At 43.2% G+C, this 16560-nt stretch overlaps 1 protein-coding gene across 1 annotated transcript in view; it reads right to left on the minus strand.

The window, feature by feature from the left end:
- pdzd8 (PDZ domain containing 8) overlaps positions 1 to 16560 on the minus strand; it is a 53053-nt gene that overhangs the window by 21519 nt on the left and 14974 nt on the right. Inside the window, exons 3-4 of the mRNA XM_083651062.1 lie at positions 14719 to 14844; positions 11139 to 11241 (exon numbers count right to left, since the gene is read on the minus strand). Coding sequence (XP_083507188.1) covers positions 11139 to 11241; positions 14719 to 14844 — 229 coding nt within the window. The remainder of the gene's footprint in view (positions 1 to 11138; positions 11242 to 14718; positions 14845 to 16560) is intronic.

The raw sequence follows: 16560 nt of genomic DNA on the forward strand, positions 1-16560 counted from the left end.
AATTTAGCGTGTCAAAATGAATCCGCATTGCATGTGTGATGGCGTCATTAGCATCACAGATGCTCTCCCCCGCCCCCCCCCCCCCCACACATTTGTGAAAACTCAATAATATTCTAATGAGCATTTTCATCCAGTGACACCCTCCACCCACACCCCCACCCACCCCCACCCGTAGTCCAATGCACTGGCCTATTCACACGCATGTGATGATGTTATTACAGAAACCCCTACAAAACGGAACAACACACATACAACAACGGGCAGATATTAATGACTCAATATTTGAACGAGGGCGTCACCTATTCCGGCTTAATGACCTCGCAGAAAAAGCGTGACGTGCAATCCAGCCGCGGGATGAGATATCTGATCGGACTTTTCCTACAATATATTTCCCATCTATTGGGAAAAGCTGCATAGAATATGAAGTTCTATTTTTACGCTGACGTTGGTCATCCGGCGCAATTTGAATTTTCAAGTCGTCTTTTTTATCCTGGGAAGCGGGTTTCAAAAGGATTAAGAACAAAGGCGTTGTTATGGCGACGCAGGCGACTGAAAAGGTGCTTTGCCTAATTTGCACTTGTGTGTATACGGCGACGCTGGTTCGGGTCACCCACGCACGCCATTGTCCCTCACGGAAAGATCATCGTCTCTGTCAACGTCACTACATCATCCCCATTAATAAATAAATAAATAATAAAAGGTCCAAATGCAATAAAGAAAAGACAAAATGACAATTCTATATTCGTGTGGGGGGGGGGGGAGAGCAAAAGGTGTAGCACACCATTTCCCCCTTATCAAGTTGGTATTTGCCTCCTTCAGCTCCTTTGAGCACAAATCCTCGTCTATCGTACAAACGGCGGCGGCGTTGCGATCTCCCTCCTGCGGGAGCTCGTCACAGTCGCCGGGCGTTTGGCGGTTCCGCCCTTCTTGCAACCTCTTCCGAGCCGTCTGACCGCTCGACCCCGTGACATTTACGCCCGTTTCCTCGCCTCATCGCAGCCTATAGGTAAACACGCTGCTGGCCTCTGCGTTCTCCTCAACATCTCAGCTGCCGCTGATCAAAGCAGGGGGCCCCGCTTGTGAGGCTGAGGCCCCCCCCGGTGAGGAGGAGGAGAATAACAAGAAAAACGTCTATTTTATTTAAACGTTTATTTCATTTGAGCACAGTGCCATTGCGCAATGCATCTAATATAATTTATAGTGGAGGGGGAATAAAAAACCACAAACTTAATCATGGAGGAAGGAAAACAGACAGTTGTCCCGTCCTTCCAGATGAAGGAGGAAAAAATCAGTTTAAAGTCATTTTATAAATGATGAGAGTCTATCATTTCTGAGTCAAGATATAGTTTGTTTAGTACTGTAATCGAGCCAAAGCTAACTTACTGTGTGGCTTATACTACCGGGAGGAGTCCATGGTACATTTCAGAAAGCACAAGCCCACTAATTAAGCAGACTAATTAAAGTTAGGGACATAAGACAAGCACAAAAACAAGACAAGACACTCGGGTTCGAGCAATATGGATTTTTGAAGGCCAATGCACTGCAGACACTTTTTTGATTGGAGCTGCCAATAGTTGACATTTTGCCGACCCCACCCATCCAGGACATAAACTGGGGTCAGGGTCAGGGTCCGGCCCCACGGCAGAAGACTGATGTCTTGCAGTACTAGAACCTCCAGGAACAGGGACAGCTTCTACCCAACTGCTATCCGCATCTTCAATGAGACAAACCCCCCCCCCCCCTTCCCCCCTCCCCTCTAGGGATGCACATTTTTGATCCATTTCCTTAATCCATTAATTGGTCATGTTAACGATCAATTAATCAATTCATCATTATATTAAAAAACTGCTTTTGACATACAAAATAGAAAATAGAAAATGCAGGGTGTTACACCTGTCTTTAGGCCGACCCAACAAGTTGATCAAACAACTAAACGTCCTGCATTAGCTGTCATTGTGCTTGTGGACGTGAGATATTTCAACATTGTATGACAATATTTACAATGATTACTGTTGTCTTTTTGGGTGTAATTCTCCACACTGGACTTTCTGCCTGCCAACTTGGCTTTCCTCTTCCTCTGTATGAGCAGTGAACATAGAATTTCACCCTTGTGGTGATAAATAATGTCAGCAAAGAAAATAAAAATGAGAAAATAGCACATAGCCTGCATTGCCGACGAATCGGTTAACGTATAGTTTGATCCATCCAATTCTTAACGCGATCGATTAATCGATTGTCGATTCATCATCAACATCCCTACTCCCCTCCCAACGTCGCCCACTGAGCAATCCGGCTCTGCAACGATTTGGCTGGTATTTGGCTAATTTGAGATGAGTATTGGCATTATTTTGAGACGCGGGGAAGAGGGGGGGGGGGATGTTGATACTGAGGGAGAGAATGATGGCAGGTCATTTGCACTCTAATGAGAGGCGATGCCTGTAGCGTCAGAAAAACGCGCCCCAGATGAAGATGGCAGGAAATCCGTAATGTGCCTGTTGCTCGGTCCGTCATGCACAGATCGCACTGCTCTCCTCTCAGGTGAATTGATCGCTGGAGAAGCGATTAGAAACCAAACCGGTGGCGAGATCCCCCCCCCCCCCCCCCCCCCCCCCCCGCGTGTCTCTGATCCGCTTTGCGCCTCGCGGCCGGGCATCATGAAACGGAATTAGGGAGGGCACGTTTATTTGGCCCGGCGAGGAGGAAAATGTGAACGTGACACACGCACTGCCAGTCAATAGAGAGGCAAAGTGACCGCCTACTTCCTGCTTCAGCGCTGTACCAGAGATTTTCATCCGCCATTTATTTTTCCCATAGACATTTCGTAAAAAATGCTTATAAACATACGTTTTACTTGTTCAAACCAAACGGTTCAGATTATTATTGAGAAACGAGTGAAATGTTCTATGGACTCTCCCGATTATAGCCTTAGCGGAACCGTTTGGTTTGACGAAGTACAACTATTTTTATAAGCATTTTACGAAATGTCTATGGGAAAATAAATGGTGGATGAAAATCTCTGGTACAGAAGCAGGAAGTGACGTTCACTTTGCCTCTCTATTCGATAACGTGCCGGCCGGGCGAGCGACTCTGGAGCCCATGGCTCGTCTGTATGGTGGACGGAAAAATCGATACAGCAGAGTATCGCAATATCTTCTTGTGTGGCAATATATCGTATCGGACGGATGCCAAGTATCGCAATACTTGATCATATAAATTGTCAAGTGCATCATGCAACATTTATGACAGGTTTTTATGACAGTGTGGGTCAATCTGTCTGCGCGACAATCCCATTTTGCTGCAGTCAAAATGATGAAAGTGAAATGAACAGACTGGAAACTTTATCTCGTTTAGATAAAACAGATGTTGACCAAGTTTTTTTTTCCTTTGGGGACATCATTTGCAGTAGAAAAAAGGTAATAAATCGCAGTATATCGCAATATCGCAATACTCAATATATCGCGATACTAGCATATCGCAATACTAGCGTATCGTGGCTTAAAGGAACACTCTGCCCATTTTCAACCAGCTTTGTATCATTAGAACATCAGTAGTATATCAGAAAACTGTTAACTGTTTTGAAGTCTGTCATTTAATTGGACAGTTATTGAGTGTTTTTTTTTTTATGACCAAATTTTTATTATGACATTATAGACATAACATTCACATTGACATGTTGGCTGCTTTCATTCCCCTTCCCCATTCACCATCTCCTGTACACACGAAAACATATAAAAGAGCATACATACAATCACATATACAGTGTAGGTATACACCTGCATGCAAGCACGCTATACAATATGATACACTTTACACCACTCGACGTAGGCTATATCGTTTTACTAATTCGATTGCATCTGTAAGAGCTTCAATTGTTTCCCTTTTTGCACCATTTACCCTTGCTATAGATGATTCTAAAACAAGAGTACTATGAAATAAAGACATCCACTGATCTACTTTAAGGACATGAGGTGGTTTCCATCTCTGTAAACTCATTAACTCAAATCAACTCTCAATAACTGTCAAACTATTCATCATCCATCTAGTTTGACAGTTATTGAGAGTTGATTTGAGTTAATGAGTTATTAATTTGAGTTAGTGTGGACCAGTGATGTCACTGGTCCACACTTTAACACTCAATAACTGTCAAATTAAATGACAGACTTCAAAACAGTTTACAGTTTTCTGATATATTACTGATGTTCTAATGATACAAAGCTGGTTGAAAATGGGCAGAGTGTTCCTTTAAGTATGGCGATAATTATCGTATCGTGGTGGTGGTGGGGCATCTGGTGACTCCCACCCCTACTTGTCTGGTGCTCAACAAGGTGATGTGGAGCCCAAGATGACTCTCTATTGGCTAGGGGTGGGAATCGCTGAGTAGCTCACGATACGATATCGTCACGATACTTGGCCCTCGATAACGATATATCACGATACTGCGATACTGCGATATATTGGAAGACGATACATCACGATACCTGTGTAACAAGTGAAAAAAATACCTCTGAAGGCAAAAAATCATGTATTATGCATTTATTAGCAGAATTGACATGAACTCTCTGAGTTCACTCACTCACTCATACCATTTTCGATACCACGGAGGAAAAGTTACACATTAAGTCTTTTTATTATTACTATTAAAACAAGAAAACCTATATAACCTACCTACCTACCTATATAATTTCTAAAAGTAGATATTAATGATCAAACATTTCCATTCATGTAGCCTACAGTAGTTATGTTTTTGTTTCAACTACAAACATAAATAAAGTCAACTTGAAACTATGTTTCAACTACCACACACAGCATAATATTTTAGCCTGTTTATTAAAAAAAAAAAAAAAAAAAAAAAAAAAAAAAAAAAAAAAAAAAACATATCGATACTTGGCGCCAGTGTATCGATAACGTATCGCGGGTGGAAATATCGCGATAACGTGGGTATCGATATTTTGTCCCACCCCTACTATTGGCTCGGGGGGGGAGGGGATGATGGGTTGGATAGGGTCCTCATCATCATCATCATCATCATCATCATCATCACCTGACTGCCTTTCATCGGGTGCCCCGTAGCGGATTACAAGACACAAAGACACGCCTCAGTGGAACATCAAACAGCCATGGATGCACAAATCACCCATATTGGAAGCGCTTGTTCTCCCTCTCTCCAAACATCACCGGTGAAATTATGAAGGCCAAATTGGAGACGGTGTGCGTGTGCGTGTGTGTGCGTGTGCGTGCGTGTGTGTGTGTGTGTGTGTGTGCGTGCTGGAGGGCGGAAGTGAATATGGATTTCAGTGGGAGAGGCTAAGAAGCAGCACCCTAGCTAATCCTGAAGGTGGCAGGTGGGGGGGACAAAAAACTCTTGAATGTTTGAGCCATGTGACATGAACAAAAACCTATGAGATTTACTGGCTTTGATAAATCCCTCCAGGAACTCACAATTTTGCATTCACAATAATCGATGCAAATTCATGCAAGAATGCCGTTTATTGACTTCAGCACCGCCATCCTCTCTAAACTCTTCTTCACCAAGTTGACCGCGCCCTCTGTGATTGGACATGCTTGTGAATTAGGGGCTATGCAAATAAACTTGACTTGACCAATTGAACCCGAGCATGTGTGGCCTCAGAGAGACGTGAGAAGTGGTCCGCAATTCCCCCCCCCATGCATTGACCTCCTGACCGCTGTGGTTAGATGATGCTCTGACCAAAGCACACTGCTCCTTCGTTTGGAGCCTGTGAAACTGGAGGCTTTTTGGCTCTGGGCCGTGACACAGGGCCACACACAGCATCCATGGGAACATTTTGGCCTTATGTGAAGCCGTCTAACACACCGCTCATTCTCATAAGCCAGGGTTCCAACTTCCTACACATTTTCAATCAAAAAATCCCATACCTTTCACAGACCTTGATTGGTTTTGAAGATTTTGTCTGGTGTTCAATTAATGATTTATGCAGATAGACATCTTGCCCCTGGCTAACTAGGTCACATCACTGTATTGATGAAGATTGTTCTTCACAGCATCAAATATAGATATATGAGATGATTGCCAGGGGTCCTACAAGATTCCCATTTTAAAATTCCATATTTTTCCAGGCTGTTCTTGACTGGATGTGATTTTGGTGGGTATTTGATCTAATGCATGCTGACAGCGGCTGGGTAAGAAGAGCATCCCTCTATCTGAACATTATTCTTCACATCGACAAAGACTGTGGACTCAAAGTGGCTCTACAACAACATAAAGCTGGAATTGTGAACCGCCTTTCCCATACTTTTCCAGACATTTCATCAAATTGCCCAAATATTCAAATATCCAAATATTCTGGAAATGATTTTCCAGATATTCCGGACCTGCCTAGGAACCCCCCGATAAGCTCTCACAAGCCACTAACAACGTTGCTGCAAGATGTGGACTTATGCAGTTGTCATACACACATACACTTCCTGGAAGTCAGCCTGTCAGAAGGCATCAGCACTCAGGGCAGATGATGGAATCGGCAGGACAGATGTGCAAACACGCCTGACGGAGCCTGACGCCCACCCTGATGCCCGCCCCCCACCCTGACGCCCACCCCCCACCCTGACGCACCATAAACGGCTAATAAAAACCCAGCCTCACACTGTGATGGAAAGGAGCTTAATTTAACTCCTCACAGGTGGTCCACGTTGTGCAGAGACGCATGCAAACACACACACACACACACACCACAGTGAAGTGGCTGGACCAACAGGACAATGTGTGGACAAAGGGATCCCTCTCCCCGTCCGGGCAATACGAGGAGAGGCAATCCATCCTAGCATCATGCTATGGCTGTGCGGACGTCCACCTTAAAGTGATGTTGAACTTTGTGGTTACACCTGGCCGTGGTAGAACCTCAAAATCCGCCATCTTCTGTTATCTGCTGCTCTGGTCGAGGAGACCGGAGAACTGCAATTTGTTCTCTCTATTCACTGCCACACTGTATGGAGGAACAGTCTGAAAGTCACACAAAGACGATTCTGACAAACGAATTATGCTACTGAATTATTTCTCGAAGTAAATGGCTTTCTTCATGTCGACTAAACCTTTCAGTTTGAATAAGCATAACGCCGAAATCCAGTCGGAGGAAAGGGAATGTATGCCGAGTAGTAGTTATTATCCATAACAATAATGGGATTTCCAGCATTGACAAAAGGGTTTGATAAAATAGAAGAGAAATGGAATCGTCTCGTAACATTTGATAGCTGAAAAGCTGTGGAGCGTTTTCCATTCATTATAATGGAAGTATATATAGTGAAGTGAACAGAATGGCTATCCGTTTTAATGAAGTGAAAATCAAATTAAATTCTACTTGGTCAAAAGCTTTGTGGGCATCCAAAGAAATAATCAATGTTGGGCTAGTTTGAAATATGAAGAAGAAGAAGACGAAGAAGAAGAAGAAGGTTGTGGATTCAAATTTCTGCCATAACAAAGTCGCCCTTCAAATGTTTACCACAGTGGGAACCTTCTTATCATAATGTCACTGCCAGAGGGGAAGACGGTGACAGAGAGAGGCAAAGTGAACGTCACGTCACTTCCTGCTTCAGCACTGTACCAGAGATTTTCTTTCGCAATTTATTTTCCCATAGACATTTCGTAAAATGCTTCTAAAAATAGCTTTTACTTGGTCAAACCAAACGGTTCAGCTATATTTAGAATCAGGAGAGACCATAGAACATTTCACTTGGACCGAAAAATCTTTTTTTTTTTAAACCCGCATTTTTTTGTACGTTTTGGTCCAGGTGAAATGTTACGCGATCTCTCCTGTTTCTAAATATATCTGAACCGTTTGGTTTGAACAAGAACTATTTTTTATAAGCATTTTACGAAATGTCTATGGGGAAATAAATGGCGGATGAAAATCTCTGGTACAGTGCTGAAGCAGGAAGTGACGTTCCACTTTGGCTCTCTATTGTGGGAATCACAGATGTCAACTTTAAAAAGGGACAGATTGAGGTTCCTGTCTCAAGACCAATATATATATACTGTATATATATATATATATATACACATATATATATATATATATATATATATATATTTGAGCTTAATACGTAAGAGTGGGGAGGGACGACACACACCAGCATAATAATAAGCCCATGTCCCCAAGCGTTAATGTGCAAAGAAATCACAGAGTGACACAAATATCAAACACAGCACACAACCTTTTGTGACACGTCATCCACACAACCTTTTGTGACACGTCATCCGACCATATTAGCACCTGTCAAATAAATCAACAATCAGTGATAGCGTGGAGCAAATAAAAAGGTGAGGGAACGTGAGTGAGTCATTAAAACGCAGCCTGCGGCTCTCAGGCCCTGTCACAACCGCTAGTGTGACTCTATTGTGTGCGGAGGCAGAAACTAAAACACAGCTCCAGCTGGAAGATGCAGGTTTCAAAGACTGGACTGAAAAGCACACTGAGCAGCAGTCCAGAGGGCCCTTTCAGAGCAGATCTCTCAGCAGAAGCACCACGCACGGCGCTGTGAAGAGAGCAGGAGCCCAGCGGGTCAGACCGGTGAAAAAGAGGGAATATTCAAGCCGCGTGAAAAACAACATTAACATGTACGCGGGACGAGGCGAGTGCAGTTCTGAGAGAGGAAGCCAGGGCCCCTCATCTCCACTAGCAATCATCAGTGGATAAAGAGAGAGAGAGAGAGAGAGAGAGAGAGAGAGAGAGAGAGAGAGAGAGAGAGAGAGAGAGAGAGAGAGAGAGAGAGAGAGAGAGAGAGAGAGAGAGAGAGAGAGAGAGAGGGGTGACCTTTTCCAGATGGTATAGCCTTTAATACTTACGACGGAGTCCTGCTGGGGGGACACAGACTGGAGAAGTCTGATAAATCGGGCCCAAATGCCACCGTCAATCTGCGTTTCCACGCTGATATTCATAAGAAAGGGATGCGGCCGCTTTCAAGTGCGCCCCCTTCAGGGCGGCCGTGCCATATTACCATATTGGTCGAGAGGTGCGGCAACAGGTGGAAGTCGTATTCCAAGTTGTGCCTGAGTTGAGAATAATCCTAACATTTTCAAGCAATATATATATATATATATATTACTCTCTATCATCGATTGATATGACACAATAGTGATTCAACATGGATTCAACCTATTCGTGAAAGAATTGCTGTTCTAAAGGTCTCTGGTGGTAGGTCTTTCCTACATCGCTGGTTTCTGGTTTGACGGATTGGGTAGTTACATGTAGCATGAGCAGTGATAGCCACTACGACTGAACAAGGAAAACAGCGCCACCTACAGACACTCAAGCTTCATTGACAGAAAACACACTGGCCCAGTAGCGAGAGGGTGTTCTAGAGTTCACTTCAGAGCAGCCAGAAGCGGTTCAGGGTGAAGTGGACCTGCCAAGACTGAAGACTGACAGTGATCCTGACCAGGGAGCACTGGAGAAAAAATACAATGAACCAGAAAAGCTGGTGCTTTTTGAACAACTCTTGATAAGTTGCTAATGCTATATACAACTGTATTGGGAGGAATAAACCATATCAGATCAATCAACCCACATAAGTACCTGCATGTGTATGCTGTCACTTCAAAATACATAGTCAATGGAAATGTAACTTTAACTTATGTACCATCCAGCAAAAAAACTATAGAACACCTATTTGACACCTGCATTTCCCATGGACTGTTCTAGACAAATGGGGTAAAATATTTTTGAATGACAATCAAGGAGTGTGGCCCCCTTTGTGCACAGCTGTCCAGTGGGTCCTGTAGTGTGAGCCGCCTTCATCTAGCAGCATTTGTAACCCTATGACTCTGAGATGATGAGCTGATGTATCGCTGCCCCCTGCTGGAAGAGGACCCGACTGCTCGCCAGTGCTCGGGAGTGATCTTTTTTTTTTTTTTTTTAGCAATTACTGTCCTCTGCACAATTCAAATCAACTTTGGAGCAGGTGCAAATGTCATTCATAAGCGCGCGGCGAGGACGGCGCCATCTTTGCGGTAATTAGGCTCGACATTTCACTGTGAAAGTGTCATTAGTCACTTCCAACCAGCCTTGAAGTGATGATGTTAATATCTCTGAATTGCGGCAATTAGGTTGTCTGGAGTGGCCCAAAGTTTTTCTTGGCTATTCAAAATGTCACAAGGGGGAAAGTGAAATGAGTGCAGGGACGACCAAAATGACCAAAATGATCTTCTCCTAATGTCAATATGTCAAGGTGTCAAAGATCTGGCATTTTCATTCAAATTGTTTTCGTTTTCCCCACTGCTGCTGGGTGTGTGAAGCACTTTTTAACTACCACTGTAGGCATCTCGCTCGCTCAATTCCTAGGCTCGCTCGCCCGCCCTGCAGCTCGCCGAACTGGCCCTGCAGCACGCATATGCAGCATGCTGCGCGGCCTCGCCCGCAGCTCAGCTGCTGCATGGCCTCCCCTGCCCTATTGGCGCACGCGCAATGTCTCCCTCTCCCTCTCCTCTCTCTACCTCAGTCTCTCTCGTGTGTGTGTGTGTCATTGATGACATCAGTGATGTCACTATGACATCATCATTTGCCTCAATTGCTCAAGTGACATCACTGATTACATCACTTTTGACAACAGTGATTTATGACATCACTGACGACATCATCAGTGGGACAAAAATGTAAACAGAGAGAGAACAGAGATTGCCCACATGCTCCCTTTTATAATAATGATCAAGTAGCAGAAAACATCTCCTGTTCATAATATGATCAACATGATGCTCTCATCTCCCTCTTGCTTGCAGCTGGAAAATACAACTTAATTCTGCTTATATTTGTGCAAAACCACTACGAGGACAATCCCGACTCAACACAACATGCTGGCATTTGAATATTTCACGTCGACTACGTGTCCCTCTGCACAGCCAGGGCCTCCACAACAGCATCAGGAATATCTGTCATTTGATCAGTGAGTCGTGCCAGTAACTAGAAAGCATTACGAGGGTACTTTGCCTCTAATCCTGTTAAGAAGAAATCTGTTACTTCTCTGCTGCCGCATCTAAGAGGGAAGCATCGCTTTCTAGGAATTGCCGCGGGGGTGTCTGAGCGAAGAGGCCTTCCAGGCAGAGAGGGGTGTTGGGTGTCAGGAGGAGGGTGAGGGTGAGGGTGAGAGGTGTGAAGAGGGAGAGAAAAGCCCACCCGTTTGATGGAGCTGCGGGTCTTCTCCTTCCACTGGTGGCTGCTCAGCTCCAGGGTGCAGTGGACGTAAGTCTCTCTGTCATAGGAGCCGAGGATGAACAGTCTGCAAGGACAGTGCAAAATGTTACCTCATCCATTTCACTATTTTGGTATTTAGCCGAAAGTCCTATCCAGCGTAGTAGAGCTAGTCGATCGACAGAAAAATTAATCGACAACTATTTTGATAATCGATTAATTGTTTTGAATCTTTTTTTAAGGAGAAAAAAAAGGTAAAAATTATCTGATTCCAGCTTCTTAAATGTGAATATTTCCTGGTTTCTTTACTCCTCTATGACAGTAAAATGAATATCTTTAGGTTGTGGACAAAAGGAGACATTTTAGGACATCATCTTGGCCTTTGGGAGAGACACTGATCCCCTTTTTTCACAGTTTTCTGACATTTTATAGACCAAACTAATCAATTAGTCGAGGAGATAATCGACAGATTAATCGTTAATGACAATAATCGTTAGTTGCAGCCCCACAGCGTAGGTTTCTACCGATATGGGATCACAAAATGGTGATGTCATCAGTGATGTCATCAGCAAAGATGTCATCAGTGACGGGGTCTTTTTTCCTTTCACTCACTGATGAGGACATCACAAGTGACATTACTGATGACATCACAGTTGTTGGGGGTGACATCATCGCTGATCACATCACTGATGACATTAGTACAACTGCTCGAGTGACAGATTCGTTCACTCTGTCTGTGTGTGTGTATGTCTGTGTTTTGTCTATGCAATCAATGCATGCTTATTTCTATGTCCTATTAGAGACTCGACTCACGTGATTGTATCATACTTGATGGCAATGTGCAGCGGTGCTCAAAATGTCACCTTGGTGGACATTGGAGCCCTGCAGTGTGCGAGCTGTTTATTTGAGGTGTTTGTTTATTTCATCATTGCGCTCTTTGTTTTGGATATATGCATACTCCTATTTGTATATTCCTGTGTAAAGTGCAACATTTATGACATTTCCATTGCTGACCTCCCCAGAGAATTTAACAAATTATGAGACTTTCAAAACACAAAATGTGGCACAAATAAATATCACAAACTAAACTATTAAGAGAACGTATCCAAACATTGAATAAAATGTGTTTTACTTCAAGCTCATCCACATCTACTTTCATCTGTCTGTGTGTTTCATATGTATATATGAAATTCATTCCTCTTTTAGATACTGAACCACACAGTGCATTGCAGAGTGATTCATGAGTGTATGCTGCCCTCTGCTGGAGATTTACAGCATATTACATTGGCTAGACTTGACACAGAGAAGCTTTACAGCGGCGTTAAAAGGGCATCTTGTGAGACGATCAAATTCAACAATGAAGTAAACCGAGAAGAAAAGCGTGTCCAAAGCTTTCCTGAGACAGGAAGTAGAGAATTAAAAATACATTACTGCCATTAAATGACACAAACAAACCCACACATTGTCCGTAAATTTCCATTTAAACATGTCACAGTTGCTCAATAAATCTAGGAGAATGTGCAGACTTCATTCAATCTGTTTGAACCAGAAATAGCTTTATTAGCGCAGTTTGGCAAAATGATGATGTAACGAGTGGTGTCCCATTTCCTGTGTGAAGATTTCAACCCCCCCCCCTTGTGGCTCCGTTCCTGAAGGTCAAGCGGGAAAGCGAGGGCCACTCGAAAACGAGGGTAATTGTAGTGCGACGATTCTTTTAAAACTTGACCTCACTGTATAAAATGACCTATTGTGACCTCTAGGATAATCACAGCCTCATGAAACTTTACAACCACAAACTAGAGACCTAGGGTCATTCAGGGGATCTATGGCTTTCCTAGGTACAGCATATTGACAATGGGGGGTTTTCTGACCAATTTCCAGAACAAGTGCTCGCCACCCAATTACCGAAAAATGCAATTCTAAGAGAAATCTCCAAATGCTAGGGGTGTCACGATACACTAATTTCACGATACGATACGATACACGATATTGGGTTCACGATAACGATACGATACGATATTTTAACAATATTCTTTTTAACAAAAGTAAATAATTTTTATGTATTTATTTATCATTTATTTAACCATGTGAGTCCCGTTGAAATCGAAACCTCTTTTCAAGGGAGCCCTGGGAAAATACTGGAAAAATAGTCTTTCATTTGAAATACACAAAATACAAAACAAATGCTGTTTTTGGAAATTGTTATTATAATAACTATAAAACAACATGGAAGATAATGCTTCTCTTGCAATAGAATGTGTCACACTGTCACAAACTAAATGTTTGTTGCATGGTGAAAGAAAAATAAAGTATACAATCTATTTCTTAAATAACTCATGCTCAATGGTCCCTAAACTTATGTAATCTTATGTACCCCTTCAGCTGTTTTGCCATGCCAGTAGTAGTCTACCCCCTCACTCATGCGTGTTGATTCTGCTAAATTTGTTCTATTATTATTCAGGAGCACAAAAGAAAAAAAAAGAAAAAATACGATATAATTTTTTTCTGACGATACGCATATCGTGACGTTTCGATATCGCGATATATCGTGCGACGAAATATCGTGACACCCCTAAATGCCAAACGTTTTTTGATACCAAATCACACATTTTTCTATGGTGTTCCTCCTCAAGGTCTTTGGTGTCTTAATGTGGTATTTTGGAGGGATTTCTGCCCATGTTTGATCAATTCTGGAGTGGTCAAAAATGGTGAAATCTTGCTCCAAATCTGTGTAACAAATGGTATGCAAAAAAATTGCTGTAACAACTTATGAGACATAACTGAGTCTAAACTTTCTACAAAACACAATTATCACTAGAAAAACTCAGTGCTGAACTGCATCTCAAATTCACCTTCAGATTCCCAGCTTTCAGACGATGTGTACGACTTCTATGTGACATATACTGTTGACCTGGCTGCTATCTCACCCTAATATCCCCTGCCCCACCCCTAAAAAAAGAGAAAAAATGCGTGTCTGGTAGCGAGGGCTATATAGACGGTTTTAACTTGGCAACAAAAACATTCTAAATTGAACCCCCGCTCACTTCCTGTTGCAGTGTTTGCTATGGACATAAAAGAAAAAAAAACATTCAAGTGCAGGACTGACCATTCCGTGAAAACCGTCTATACAGCTGAGCGGCGAAAACAAAAGTAACGATGTCGAGTGAATATTTCTGCAGTTTGACGAATGCTGAGAAAAAGGAGGTGCTGTGGGGTTGCGCTCTGGTGAAAACCGTCTATAAGGGGCTATATAAGGGGCTATAATGCAATTTAGTAGACAGTATCTAACAAGGCACTACAGGTAACTGCAAAAGATGCAGTTATTTCAACACTACCTGTTGTTTACAGTATGGTCAATGTAGTCCTCAAAACTATGTTCTAAATGTGCAAATTTTCATATATAATTAATTACCATGGCATTGTGGGATCTAAATTTAGGGATCTCATTTATTTTGGGGCCCCCCGATGTCTATACCACTTACAAGTTACAAGTTACACACTTGGCCCATGACAGCCATGTAAACAACCAGCCCAGGGCAAGGGGAAATGAATGGATCTCTCTTACCTGCTACATTCAATGAGGGTGACCCGGAGTCGGCCTTCCACCAGCCTGCTGTCCTGCACCGACAGGTCCAAACCACACGCTGAGCCCAGGGGAGGCTGCACTTGGAACGGGAAGAAGGGCTTGTATCTGGAACGAGAAACAGACATGGCCCCAAAGTTAGTTTCATTTTTTAATTCCGGTTCCCCACCATTGCAATGATGTACAATTGACGTGAAATTTAAAAAAATTCCACAATTTGCTTCAAACTGGCACGTGTTTGCAACAGTGTGTGTAACCACTAACCAGTACACTTTTTATAATCTGATGTGTCCAACGGCTAAACACAGAGAATTAACGTGAGCGCAAAGACTGGCATATTGCTCCGGTTTACCATTGGACTCTACTGGACACTGCCATCACCAGGACAAGTAATTAATCCTATTGAAATTAACCCCCAATATTAGATTGTTCCAAGCATATTTCAGCACTGAATTTTGCCGTGTTCATTTCGCATGACTTTCCAGGGTTTCCAGGACCCGTATATGAACCCTGTGCAACACAGAACATGGTGTGACTCCACTGAGAGGGAGGGTTTGGCTTACACTTAATGAAGTGAAACCCAGACAGCTTGTGGTCACTTCCCTCATGCTCCTTCCAATACTGTCAGCCACACTGTCTTCTTCACCAATTAGCAGATTCCAAGAGCAAGTATGCGGAGATCTGCTTTTAGCAGTGCAGCATTGAGAAGATCAGGTCCCTTAGGATATCCCAAGATACCATGTCAAGAGGGAGATCTGCTCTTAGCCCTGTGGCTAACCGTTCTGCAGCCACACACAATGGGTCAGCTGTTGGCCATGTCTTCATGTTGAGCACTCTCTCCGGTGCGACCGAGGTATGCCTTTGCTGATAAGGCCCGCAAACGATGTTGATAAGCACATGCTAACACTGCCGCTGCAAACTGTTGCTTGTGCCAGTGAGTTAAGGACAAGAGAAGGGGTGCGTTCACAGCTACAGTTTGTTTTTCTTTGGTCCAAATCCCTATGAAAATGTTTACTTTGTTGCATTTTGGCATTTGGTTTGTTTAGCTTCACACGCTGCCAAAAGCAGGGCTTGTAAACGCAAGTCACATGAACTCAAGTAGCTCGTTTATTGGACTAATTGTAATTTAACTTAACTACGGTAGGCATGATGGACTTGTCTGTGATCTTTGCCGTAATTTACCTTCTCTGATTTTCGCACCAGTGAAGAATACATGAAGAAATAGCTGTATGAGCATCAGGCCAGACTTCATTGCTATGCTAGGCGTTTTATGCACGAGGAACTGCTGGCTCTCAGATGTCAACAACATCCATGTCCTATTAATGGGTGAGGGGGGTGTTCCCCGTAACGTCCTAAGCTGTGGACCTGCTGAGCAACTGAACAGGAAATGAAAAAGGAAGTCCCAGCCCCAGTGGAACATGATTATGTACAATACTGGGCGGGCTGTGGGGCTGCACACACAAACAGATCAACACCACTACTAACAGTTTCCCCCTCCTGGTAAGCTTACGCACACGGGATTGTTTAGGTATAGTGGATTACCAGCACCATAGCTCCGCCTCCCGCACCTGGGAAGGTAAGCAGGTGTGGCTGTGATCACTCAGTCCTTGGATGGGAGACCATCTGCTGCTGGAAATGGAGTTGGAGGACCAGTAGGTCGTTTTCTTTTGAGGTGGTAAAGCAGGAAGCAAAGCAGGTGTAATCAATAACATTAATTAGTAGGGCTGGGTTCAAAAAATCGATTCTCCGATTTTTAATCGATTTTCATTTTAATCCTCGATTATCGATTCATATGTCCAGAGATCGATTTTTTTTATTATTATT

The sequence above is a fragment of the Poromitra crassiceps genome (assembly GCF_964638095.1).
Source record: "Poromitra crassiceps genome assembly, chromosome: 14".
Classification (NCBI taxonomy): Eukaryota; Metazoa; Chordata; class Actinopteri; order Beryciformes; family Melamphaidae; genus Poromitra; species Poromitra crassiceps.